Raw genomic sequence first — 12,570 nt, forward strand, 5'->3', positions numbered from 1 at the left:
GGTTGATTATTACTCTGTGTTTATTATAATTAGGCGTATAATTATATTTACTTGTTTACCATTCAAATGTTTGGGGACAGTCAGTAGCATGCTTAGGCACCATGCAAACCACACAATTGCATGGGGAGACACAATTATATACAAATTAACATTTTTATTCAATATTTTTATTTCTATATCAAACTTTATGTTAATCAAAAACCCCGATAAAATCATCGTGTTAAATATAATTATAATAATTTATAATTGATGCATTAGCAGACGCTTTTATCCAAAGCGACTTACAGTGCATTCAGGCTGTACTTATATATATATATAGGTTTCCGACAACTGGTCATTTGGAACGTTGATTTTAATGATCCAAGTAATGTTAGAAGGTATAAACAGTGTTGAAATGTTACACACTTTTGCAAGTAGTTTCAGTAAGTTTCAGCTAATAAACCTTTGGTCTCGTCTCAAACACAAATGCAAAGGTAATGCATATAGATCAAATTATGTACACCCAGCGACACACTGGAGTTGCTTGTGGGCGTGTGCTAGTGTAAATGTGCAGAATGTATGTAATAAGTACAAGCATAGATATACATAATAAAGGCCTTTATTATGTATATCTATGAGTACAAGAGTAGGTTCGGGTTGCTATGCGACGTGTCCCGGAAGTAAATGTCTTCGTTGTGGCTTGTTGAATCATGGCTGCTTCAACAGTCAACAGTAATAGCCGTCACAAAAGGCAAACATGCATCGAGAAGCTGCCTTTACAAGACAGAGAGATTATTAAACCCTCCATAACCGAGCTCACCAAAGAAGTGCGGACCAACATCCTCTGTACGGTGGAAGGATGTGGGAAGATTCTGCCTAACACTCCAGCACTCAACATGCATCTGGTCAAGTCCCACAGAATCAAGGTACAACACTGCATCATAACCATGCTAAATTTGTTATTTAATATTTTTATTTCAGTTCTGCTTCATTGTACAGGGTGAGTCTTATTTTACTTCTACTATCTTGACTCTTTTATAGTCCGTTATGTTTGTCTTTATTGTTTATATATATATATATATATATATATATATATATATATATATATATATATATATAAAATTTCCCGATTCTGACTGTTGAGAATCAGTTTAAAATATTTTATCGTACACCGCTATATAGCATGCACCTGATTTGCCATATATCCATTGTTCTAACAAGTAATGCTACCTATCAGATAATGCTACAAGTATTTGTAATATTGTAGGGGTAGGTTTAGGGTTGGGGTAGCTGTAAAGAATAATAAAGCCTCACACCACATTAATATCATGTTTGAAGCAAAATCTGATGGGTAAGTAAGCATTTTTCATTGTTGAATTGTGCTACTGTTTCAATGGGAGGTAGCAAAATCTGACCGGGTAGAACAAATCGTCAGAACACCTTCACTAGTACAACAAACAACTTTGTACTTTTAGTTAGTTAAATACAATTAATTAATCTTTATACTCCCCAGACAGGAAACATTTCTTAAATTATTGTGCTTGACTTCAAATATGTGCTATAATATAAAGCAAAACCTCATTGTCAGAGCTATTCTGGGTATGTTAAGCATATATCTCTTTATCAGCTTTTTTTGTCAGCCCCTAGCTAGAATTGTCAATGTATTGAATAAGAGCTGCTTGACAGGCTGACAGCCTGAGTGACATAACCCAGTTTACAACACAGAATGAGCCAGGGCTGTTTGCCAAGCATGGACTCAAATTTCTGAAGTCTTTGTTGCACTGAGGAGGAAGAACTATGGTCAAAAAACTGTAATTTCATGCCTTTTTTTTTCATTGTTGCATCCCTCTGTGCATAAACACAAACTACATATAAATTTGGTGTCTGTCTATTTACTGTCATCATTTACTTACACTCATGCTGTTTTATTTATGTTTTTCGGTCTTCTGTGGGAAAATTCAAATATTTGAAAAAATCTCTTCTTCTGAATATGATCACTTGTTATGTTTAAAACGGACCAACATTTGATGAAAATGTATGATGGTACTAACACTGAGGCATCACGTCACTAATGCCTCTAAATGTTGCACTTATACCGTCACAACTTACATTTTCTTCCTCAGGAACACAATTGATCTGCCTGTGGTTATTTCTGTTTGTCCTTGCTTTGGATTTCATCGTGTTCAGTGACTCACACTGAATGGATTATTCTCCTCAGGGTCAATGCGATGGCTTTTCATAAGTGTGCTTCTCCTATTCCAATGTCTCAGATTAGTATGTAACCTTGGTTATAGGCAAATCAAGAGTTGTGATTCTCATAGTTACAGATGCAGCCTCTCATTGTGTATGCAGAGAATAAAGATTACAGTCAGAACCAAGATGTTTTCTTGCTACTTGCACAAAAAACATATTCTTATTGCTGTCTTTTAAAGCTCTTTCTCACTATATTTCTTTTGATTTCAGGAGGGGCTGGTCAACCCTACAATTAGAAAGGACATTAAAGAATCACAAAAGCTCTACTGTTGCCCAATAGAAGGTTGTCCAAGAGGACCAAACAGACCCTTTTCTCAGTTTTCACTAGTTAAACAGGTATTTGCCATTGATTTTGATTTTTTTTTTTTTGTGTGTGTGTGTGTGTGTGTGTGTGTGTGTGTGTGTTGTTATTTCACTGTTATTTTGGTAAATGACATTTAATTCATTTTTTAACTTGATATATAATGTACAGTATTGTTCAAAATAATAGCAGTACAATGTGACTAACCAGAATAATCAAGGTTTTTCGTATATTTTTTAATTGCTACGTGGCAAACAAGTTACCAGTAGGTTCAGTAGATTCTCAGAAAACAAATGAGACCCAGCATTCATGATATGCACGCTCTTAAGGCTGTGCAATTGGGCAATTAGTTGAATTAGTTGAAAGGGATGTGTTCAAAAAAATAGCAGTGTGGCATTCAATCACTGAGGTCATCAATTTTGTGAAGAAACAGGTGTGAATCAGGTGGCCCCTATTTAAGGATGAAGCCAACACTTGTTGAACATGCATTTGAAAGCTGAGGAAAATGGGTCGTTCAAGACATTGTTCAGAAGAACAGCGTACTTTGATTAAAAAGTTGATTAGAGAGGGGAAAACCTATAAAGAGGTGCAAAAAATGATAGGCTGTTCAGCTAAAATGATCTCCAATGCCTTAAAATGGAGAGCAAAACCAGAGAGACGTGGAAGAAAATGGAAGACAACCATCAAAATGGATAGAAGAATAACCAGAATGGCAAAGGCTCAGCCAATGATCACCTCCAGGATGATCAAAGACAGTCTGGAGTTACCTGTAAGTACTGTGACAGTTAGAAGACGTCTGTGTGAAGCTAATCTATTTTCAAGAATCCCCCGCAAAGTCCCTCTGTTAAAAAAAAGGCATGTGCAGAAGAGGTTACAATTTGCCAAAGAACACATCAATTGGCCTAAAGAGAAATGGAGGAACATTTTGTGGACTGATGAGAGTAAAATTGTTCTTTTTGGGTCCAAGGGCCACAGGCAGTTTGTGAGACGACCCCCAAACTCTGAATTCAAGCCACAGTACACAGTGAAGACAGTGAAGCATGGAGGTGCAAGCATCATGATATGGGCATGTTTCTCCTACTATGGTGTTGGGCCTATTTATCGCATACCAGGGATCATGGATCAGTTTGCATATGTTAAAATACTTGAAGAGGTCATGTTGCCCTATGCTGAAGAGGACATGCCCTTGAAATGGTTGTTTCAACAAGACAATGACCCAAAACACACTAGTAAACGGGCAAAGTCTTGGTTCCAAACCAACAAAATTAATGTTATGGAGTGGCCAGCCCAATCTCCAGACCTTAATCCAATTGAGAACTTGTGGGGTGATATCAAAAATGCTGTTTCTGAAGCAAAACCAAGAAATGTGAATGAATTGTGGAATGTTGTTAAAGAATCATGGAGTGGAATAACAGCTGAGAGGTGCCACAAGTTGGTTGACTCCATGCCACACAGATGTCAAGCAGTTTTAAAAAACTGTGGTCATACAACTAAATATTAGTTTAGTGATTCACAGGATTGCTAAATCCCAGAAAAAAAAAATGTTTGTACAAAATAGTTTTGAGTTTGTACAGTCAAAGGTAGACACTGCTATTTTTTTGAACACACCCCTTTCAACTAATTGCCCAATTGCACAGCCTTAAGAGCGTGCATATCATGAATGCTGGGTCTTGTTTGTTTTCTGACAATCTACTGAACCTACTGGTAACTTGTTTGCCACGTAGCAATAAAAAATATACTAAAAACCTTGATTATTCTGGTTAGTCACATTGTACTGCTATTATTTTGAACAATACTGTATGTCCTGCTAGGAAACAACTAACATGTTTCCTAATCTTACTAATGGTGTAGCACTTTATGAAGATGCATGCAGAAAAGAAGCACAAGTGTTTGAAGTGCAGTAATGGCTACAGCACTGAGTGGGACCTGCGGAGACATGTTGAGGATTGTGGGAGGACATACAGCTGTACATGTGGTTGTCCTTATGCCAGCAGAGCAGCACTGCTGTCTCATATCTACAGAACAGGCCATGAGGTTCCCAAAGAGCACAGGTACTCATTTTATCTGGCTAAGAGTTAAAACTGGTTTTGTGATGGTAGATTTTGCCATATTAAAACATAAAAAGAGCATAGTATAATTTCCACCTTGGCTTGCTTAAATCATAATACTAATATCCTCTTTCAAATAAATAGCATGTCTGACCTAGGATAATATGTGGCTCAGGACAGTCACTGTGTCTTTAATTGCTAACTTGTATCCCAGTGTAAGGCTGTTAATCATACTGTACATCTTATTAAAATGCAATGTTTTTCTTAGGTATCCACCAGTGAAGAAGAGGAAAATGGAAATATTGTCAAGCAGTACAACAAATTTTATGCCTGATGAACTAATAAATGAAATTCCAGACTGTAAGAAAAAAATCAGCGAAGGAGCAGTCCCTACCAAATTCATCTCTGGAACCTCGGCCACAGCAAAACACAACACTAACCACCCCAAACACACCCAGAAGCTCCTTCTCCCAAAGCCCAAAGTGGCCCTTGTCAATGTTCCTGTTATGCAGTTCACCCACCTGCCTGTTCTCCTACCCTCTGTGGAAAGTAGTGCCTTGAGGTCATTGGTCTTGTCTGTGGATGCACAAGGGTCCGTAAGCACTGTGCGTATTTTGTCACCGTCGGTCAGCACATTGGTGCCTGATCTGAACAATAAGGCTTTCAAAGAGGCCTTTCCTGTACATACATCAGGCCAGGAAACAATTAGCACAGGGGTACAGGTCAATCTTGAGAGTCAAGCCTCTGTGGGAGATCCAATGTGTTTTGGATCCAGAAACAAAAGCACTTCAACAAACATTCAAACTGACATATCATACCTCAACAAAGGGATGGATGCTGGACCATTAACTGTCTCCCCCTGCTGTGAGGCCTCAGTGTCCTCTTGCTCTCAGACAGACATCAGTGTAAGCGCTCAGATTCAGTTGCCTGTTAATGTGCAAACCCAGACCCTACCCTCACAAATCAAAGCCACATTTTCCATTGGAGCACAGACAGATGTTTTCAGTTTCTCTTCCATTAATGTGACCCGGGAAACACAAACAAGCTGTTCTGCAGCCCCAGTGGATGAAAGCCAAATGGACCAAGAAATGTGCACAAATCTATTTGATACTGATACTCTCAGTGTCTCCACTCAGACTGCAGAGGCTGATGCACATTTCAGAACCAGTGGTTCAGAAGATCCTCTGACCAGCACTGGTGCTGGGCTTTTTGAGGACAAGACTGCTGCATCCATGTGTTTTGGGGCCCAGACTGATATTTTGCACCAAAACACAGTAGCAGACAACCAGACTCAGACCATGATACTTTTCCGTGACCTTGAGAATATTCTTTCTGACAGCATGACTGGGGTGGCTTCGAGCTGTTCTTCAGGTTTAGTTGGTACGCATGAACCGCATCACACTGGCATTGACTTTGACTTTGAAGAGTTCCTTAATGCGACACACATTCAGACTCAGACAGAAGAAAGTGGTTTAAACAGTCTGAACACAGAGACAACTTTGGAACTCCTAGACATTGAGACACAGACTGACTTCCTGCTCTATGACAACCTTGGTAATGGGCACAACAGTGATGTTGGAACAAGGGTGCAACCAAGTGATCTGGAGCTTGAGATGTTTGACACTCAGACCCAGACAGACCTTAACTTCTTGCTAGACACGGGTGGGCACATGCCCCTTGGCAGTATCCTCAGACAGTCTAGTTTCAGCATGAGCACAGATTCCTCAGACACAGAAACACAAACCGATGTCAGGCCTGATCCACTTTCTCTGCCTTGCTCCCATGATGGGCAGGTGAGGCTCAGCACTGCTGAAACCCAGACCATCTCCAGTTCCTTTCAGAGCCTTGGCCACCTCTTCCACACTAGCAACGAGACCCAAACAGCAGTGGATGACTTCCTTTCAGCAGACTTGGCCTGGAACATGGAGTCTCACTTTAGCTCAGTGGAAACTCAAACATGTGAGGAGCTCATCTCACTATTTCAACACAATGAGAAATCCAAAAGCTAAAGGCTCCATCAAAGATGATTTGGTTGATTTAGGTCATATAATGAGGGAGTGAATCCTAGTATCTCCATCAGCAAGGGTGGCAGAACTTCAAAACAGTTCCTCACAACAATCTAGAGTGCAATCTGTCAGCTAATAATTGTGTGTGTAATCGCCAAATTTTATTTTAGACACAATATTTATCAAGTCCACAATAAGGTACTGCATATCTGCCCAAGTCTAAGGATGTATAAGTATACATTTGCAGCACTTTATCGCGCACTATTAATGATCAACATACAGTGGGGCTTGAAAGTTTGGGCACCCCTTGCAGAATCTGTGAAAATGCGAGTAATTTTCAAAAAATAAGAGAGATCATACTAAATGCATGTTATATTTTATTTCGTACTGTCCTGAGTAAGATATTGTACATAAAAGATATTAACATTTAGTCCACAAGACAAAAAAAAAATGCTGAAATTATTAAAATAACCCCACTCAAAAGTACTGTGTTCCGTTACCTGATGATCCTTGACTGTCTTTCTGTTTTGTGATGGTTGTGCATGAGTCCCTTGTTTGTTCTGAACAGTGATACTAAGCAGCGCTCTTCAGAAAAATCTTAAAGGTCCTGCAGGTTCTTCAGTTTTCCAGCATCTTTGCATATTTGAACCCTTCCCAGCAGTGACTTTATGATTTTGAGATGAATGGAATGGAAAAAAGTTATATTTCAACAAAATAAGACAAATTTGGCCATCTTCATTGTGTTCAAAAGTTTTCACCCCCCAGCTCTTAATGCATCTTGTTTCCTTCTGGAGCATCAGTGAATGTTTGAATCTTTTTAAATAGTTGTGTTTGAGTCCCTCAAATGTCCTCAGTGTGATAAGATGTATCTCAAAATCATAAAGCCACTGCTTGAAAGGGTTCAAATATGCAAAGATGCTTGAAAACTGAAGAATCTGCAGGACCTTAAAGATTTTTCTGAAGAACGCTGCTCAGTTTAACTGTTCAGAAGAAACAAGGGATTCATGCACGACCATCACAAAACAGAAAGACAGTCGTGGATCATCAGGTGACCACACACAGTACTAAGAACCAAGGGTTCCCAAAGTTTTGAGTGGGGTTATTTTAATAATTTCAGCTTTTTTTGTCTTGTGGACTAAATGTTAATATCTTTTATGTACAATATCTTACTCCGGACAGTACTAAATAAAATATAACATGCATTTAGTATGATCTCTCTTATTTTTTTTTAAATTACTCGCATTTTCACAGATTGTGCAAAGGGTGCCCAAACTTTCGAGCCCCACTGTATATTGGTAATCCTTCAAGTATTTTGTTTGTTGTAGCAGGTCAGGTCAGAGCCTCTTGTGGCAATGTGTAGTAAGTTCGTACTGATGTTACTCAGAAATCAGACAGAAATTATATAAAACAGTCATTCCACAAATAATATATATTATCTCATTGGTGTATTTTCTGGTCTGATAATGTTTAGATGTTTCTTTGATTTGTGCTATAGAAAAATTTATTAAATTTTAATAGTACAATGCTCTAGACCCATCTAATAGCCAATGTGAGTATATTTAGTTCTTGAATAATTACAAAATTCATGCAAATATTTCTTGCTGACTGTTATGTCATAATTTAAAACTTACATCTTAAACCAGTTGAATTTGCATCTTATGCATGTTCCAGGCATCACATTTCCTTAAAAAACAGTGCTGAGGATTTGTTCCTGCTAACTGTGATTTGCATTCTGTATTGTGAGTAGATTCAAATACACAAATCAAAAATGTTTACTTTAAAACAAAACCTTTAATATTCCTTTGAAAGCAAGTGTCGGTTTTGATGGAATATGTTCATCCCTCCTCATGATTTTAAGTAACTGTTTACACATACTGTAGAAACCTTTTGTTGATGCCTTAATTTAAGTGTTCATATGCTTTTGGCTGAGATAATGAAATTGCAGTGCTGCTTAAGGGAGATTTTGAATTGATGTCCTTCGTGTTTTTATTTTCTTCTTGTTTGTGTTTGTGTGTGTATTTATTGTTTTGGTTCTTATGAATGTTTCATCTCTGTGTCAAAATTGTCATATGCCTTAGACACTACATATGAAAGGCAACCATAGCTTTATTTTCATTTAGCCTCTCTCTCTCTGTGTATTATATATATATGGGATATGCGATATGCTCTGAATTTATTTTTGCTCCTGAACATTATGTATATAGTGGAATTTCCACAAGTAGAGTGTAAGTGACGTCACATTGGCTGCTTCTCAACATTGTAACTGTAAAAGAGCTTTAGTATTTTTATGCCAAACTTTAGGAACTCTCGTATTCAGCCTCTACATTAACTGAAATGCTATTTAGATCTTGGAATAAATACTGCAAGTAAATACATGTTAATGTTGTGTAGGCAATGATGATGTCATAGTGAAAACTGTTGCTATAGAAACTTGAACGGTTCCAAGTGTTTCTCTGTAAAGAGTGCATGCATATTTTTGTGCCAAGAATAATTTTGTGTTGCTTTTTGTTTTCCACCATGTCTTATTTAATTTGGTATAGGACATAATTTATAATTAGGTGTGATAATTATAAAATTATTACAGTTTTTGTTCTTTAAAAGCTGGCCATGTGTATAGCTATGTTCTGTTATTTAGAGGCTATGCTGATTCACATGAAACTGGAAAATAAACTGCAGAAAATAAATCTTTGGTCATTAATTGAATCAATAATTATACTGCTATATTTATATTAATACAATATTGTTTTATTTTCTTCTTCTATTGTCCAGAACAAATATAAGTGTCTGCAAATGACTGCTCTAAATTAGAATATTTTTGGCACATACAGCTGAACAACACTTTGTAGAACATTCCCTTTTTGTGATAAATTTCATGAAATCAAAATACTTTGAAGCAAAATAATACTTTGAAGGAAAAAAAAAAAATCAACAACCATTGAAAGTTACCTTGTTTTTTTTTTTTTTTTTGATTATCTCTTATGATCTTAGTATTCAAAGCCATATACAAATGACACAGGATATAAAGTAATATTCAGTTGTATACTTGTAAAGGATAGTCTACACACCTGAATTCAGGAAATTTTTATTTTTTTTTATGTTGGCTAGTTTAAACACTGAACATGCACAGTAAAATTGCATGGTTCTGAGTAATTGGATGGTGTCTTCCCAGAAAATCATCAGACTTCTTTTTATGTTGCATAGTAATCTTCATGTAGCACAATTTTCAAGTAAACTGAAGCATGAAACTTTTGTTCATAGTCTATAAATGCTTATTTGTCTCCAAACATTATGGTGCAATATGAGTTTAAAGGTCAGTAATTTTCACATAGGCATGTGAAATCTCGTTCCAATCAGCATAAGTCGATGAGCTTCAGGTCTTTTCAGATGTCTTGCTTTGTGGCTAGAATACAACCTATAACTGATGTTGTTCCTGGTAGAAGGCCTTGTCAATTCTTCCTGCCTGTGGTTTCTTCCCAGGGCATAGAAAGCCTGTGGTAATGTATTTGACACAGTGCTGGTGGGTAAATTATGCTTATTTTGAAAAGATATGTTAAAAATAGATGGCAGGTGATTGCTTTCCTGGGTCAGCCAATGCTTCGTGCAGGGAGATTCCTTTAACCTGTAGCTGTTCTCTTCTTGAATAAAGTCTGTGAGGACTTTGAAGACATTTTCTGGGTCACCACTGACACTCAATCTTTCACCAGCGGTGACTGCTCCGGTTGCATCAGCCATCATGGTCTTGGTGACAACTTCTGCTGGATGGAAATCTGTTGGCTCCATTCTTTTAAAATGATTGTTCCTCAGGTTTCTGGACTCTTTGACAGGCGGCAACACACTAAAGCTTTTGATGCTAAAAGCAACTGTATTTTCCTTCAGGATTTGACATGGTTCTGTATGGTAATAGCAGACTGATGGTGATTTTTGTGTACACTGTTCATCTCCAGACAGCAATTTGTTCATTAATGGTTCTGACATATTTTGCAGAGATGAACTGAAAGAGTATAGTTCATCTGAAGAGGAATTGTCAGTTTCCTCTGCAAGATCTAGAATTGTTGGATCAGTCTTCCTGAAAGTTTTCAGTGCAATTCCAGCAGAGCAGTAGATTGGCAAATCAGAAAGATTAAGGTCTGCACAGAGGAGACAGTGAGAGTCTATGATCTCTTGCTTGATTTTTTTCCCTTTTCTTGGAGGTTGAAGAAATACACCAAAAGGAGGAAATGTCCCCCAACCTTCAACCTGTTAAAAAATGCAGTATGTGACTTTCTTGTTTTTAAATTATTAACGAAAGTCAGCTTTACACTGTGAGAACAGCATAGAAGCTTCATCTGAAATCCATATGCATCACAAAGTTTACACAGCCTTTACAAACAACATGTATTTACATCCTGTTCAGTGTGGCATTTCCACAGACATTACAACTTGATATATAAACAACAAAATAATTGAAAGTAATTACAATCTTAAAATCTGGGATAATAAATAATGTGCTTACACACAAATGCAGCCAAACTACAATTGTACTGTTAATACAGTTAGGGAGGAACACAAGCAAACAATTACAAATGGGTTATCTTTTGTTTAAATTAAAACCCATTTGTAATCAGGTGTGTGTGTGCCTCATACAATCCCTTATAGAGTATTGGGTCCATAACACTATTTAAATAATATTAATAATAATATAAATTCCTTATTACAGATCAGTGGATAATACTAGTAATAATGTAAACACAATTAACGACAAAATAGTGATAAAAAATGGACAACTGTTGATAAAAATAAATGATAGAGTAATATCAATGGATAGATTAGTTAGTTCAGGGAAAACATTATACTGTATGTGTTTGTTTTTCCGATGTGTTTTTTGATAACGAATGACTCACAGCATCTTCCCAGCCAGTGCGACTCTGAAGCAAATTTATGTTGTGCTCCCTGTAACAATCCTCTTCGCTGAGATCCAACAAAACATTGACATACTGTCTGCCCGAAGACTCCGTGTTCCTTTTTGTGCTGTCAGTAGTCGTATGCTGTTTCTCAGCTTCAGTGTAGTCTGATGCATGGACTTCAGTGCTATTCATTCCGGACTGCTACAATCGCCACAGCAACAACAAAAAAAGAGATGTAACGTTATGTTAAAAATTATTTTGTGTTTTACAAGTTAGCTCTTAAGTTGTCACATCACAACTGTAGTTAAGTAAAACATGTTTAATAACAACCAATTTAACTAGCCTACTGAACGACTGCATGAAACATAGCAAACACATGTCTAGCCTATGCGTAAATACAGTACATGCATCACGTGAATAACAAACATGCAAAGTAGCCTGAACAACTTACGTTAGTTTTGACAACACTATCCTAAACGTGGAATAGCCGAATGCTGCAAAAATACGTATAGAGACTGACACCCTACGGCATTTCTGTTAAGTAAACTGCGTGAACGGATGTTTAGAGTCATGTTGTCTTGACAACCGTGGGATAGGATAACGTAGTGGAAAAAGATTATCCGTAATGGGTGTTTTTGTCTATGTTTTTTGTGCACTTGTCGTAAGTAGGGTAGCCTAGAAATTGTTAATGAAACAATGTATTGTTCAAATATTAAAAAGATTAAAACAATTTAAACATTTAAAAATTAAATTAAATAGTCTAGATTTCACTATGTGGAAGTTTGGGTAATTATTTTAATATGGTCTTTCCATTTAAGGCAATTCACAACAGAATATGATTATTTATTTACTTATTGTGTGATTAATTTTCTTAATTTTGTGAAAAATTGACAGGTCCTACGTTATTTAGCAATAAAGCCAGTCGCATGAATCTCTCAGGATCCTAATTGTTGAGTAAGCTTTGAAAAATGAATAGATACAGACGGTTGGTCTGGGAACGCCCCCGGGAACGCCCAGTCACGTGATGTGAATTTAGCCCGTGGGGGAAAACATTACCTTGGCGACAATTGAAATAAACGGGACAATCACGCCGAAGAGTT

General features: G+C 37.1%; 2 protein-coding genes across 3 annotated transcripts; one reads left to right on the plus strand and one right to left on the minus strand.

Moving 5' to 3' along the window:
- Window positions 1-660: 660 nt before the first annotated feature.
- Window positions 661-6,963, plus strand: LOC113077687 (ATM interactor-like). 2 transcript variants are annotated; one of them, XM_026250013.1, is made up of 4 exons: window positions 661-905; window positions 2,443-2,568; window positions 4,397-4,584; window positions 4,850-6,963. In XM_026250013.1, exons 1-4 carry the CDS (start codon window positions 690-692, stop codon window positions 6,588-6,590), a joined length of 2,271 nt encoding a protein of 756 aa, XP_026105798.1. In that variant the 5' UTR covers window positions 661-689; the 3' UTR covers window positions 6,591-6,963. The 2 variants fall into 2 exon arrangements, with proteins under 2 accessions (XP_026105798.1, XP_026105797.1); XM_026250012.1 differs by having other exon boundaries at window positions 4,385-4,584; window positions 4,850-6,962.
- Window positions 6,964-9,607: 2,644 nt separating this feature from the next.
- LOC113077690 (uncharacterized) lies at window positions 9,608-12,044 on the minus strand. Its single transcript, XM_026250015.1, has 3 exons — window positions 11,922-12,044; window positions 11,468-11,671; window positions 9,608-10,823 (listed from the first exon to the last, which is right to left on the minus strand). The coding sequence occupies exons 2-3, from the start codon at window positions 11,660-11,662 to the stop codon at window positions 9,909-9,911; spliced, it is 1,110 nt and encodes a 369-aa protein (XP_026105800.1). The 5' UTR covers window positions 11,663-11,671; window positions 11,922-12,044; the 3' UTR covers window positions 9,608-9,908.
- Window positions 12,045-12,570: the final 526 nt, after the last annotated feature.

Source organism: Carassius auratus, unplaced genomic scaffold, assembly GCF_003368295.1.
Source record: "Carassius auratus strain Wakin unplaced genomic scaffold, ASM336829v1 scaf_tig00023173, whole genome shotgun sequence".
Lineage (NCBI taxonomy): Eukaryota > Metazoa > Chordata > Actinopteri > Cypriniformes > Cyprinidae > Carassius > Carassius auratus.

Coding starts and splice junctions, on each gene's coding strand:
- LOC113077687 (XM_026250012.1), top strand. CDS start 690: ATGGCTGCTTCAACAGTCAACAGTAATAGCCGTCACAAAAGGCAAACA. Junction 906..2,442: donor TCAAGTCCCACAGAATCAAG/GTACAACACTGC, acceptor TTTTGATTTCAG/GAGGGGCTGGTCAACCCTAC. Junction 4,585..4,849: donor GAGGTTCCCAAAGAGCACAG/GTACTCATTTTA, acceptor TGTTTTTCTTAG/GTATCCACCAGTGAAGAAGA.
- LOC113077690 (XM_026250015.1), bottom strand. CDS start 11,662: ATGAATAGCACTGAAGTCCATGCATCAGACTACACTGAAGCTGAGAAA. Junction 10,824..11,467: donor GCACTGGCTGGGAAGATGCT/GTGAGTCATTCG, acceptor ATTTTTTAACAG/GTTGAAGGTTGGGGGACATT.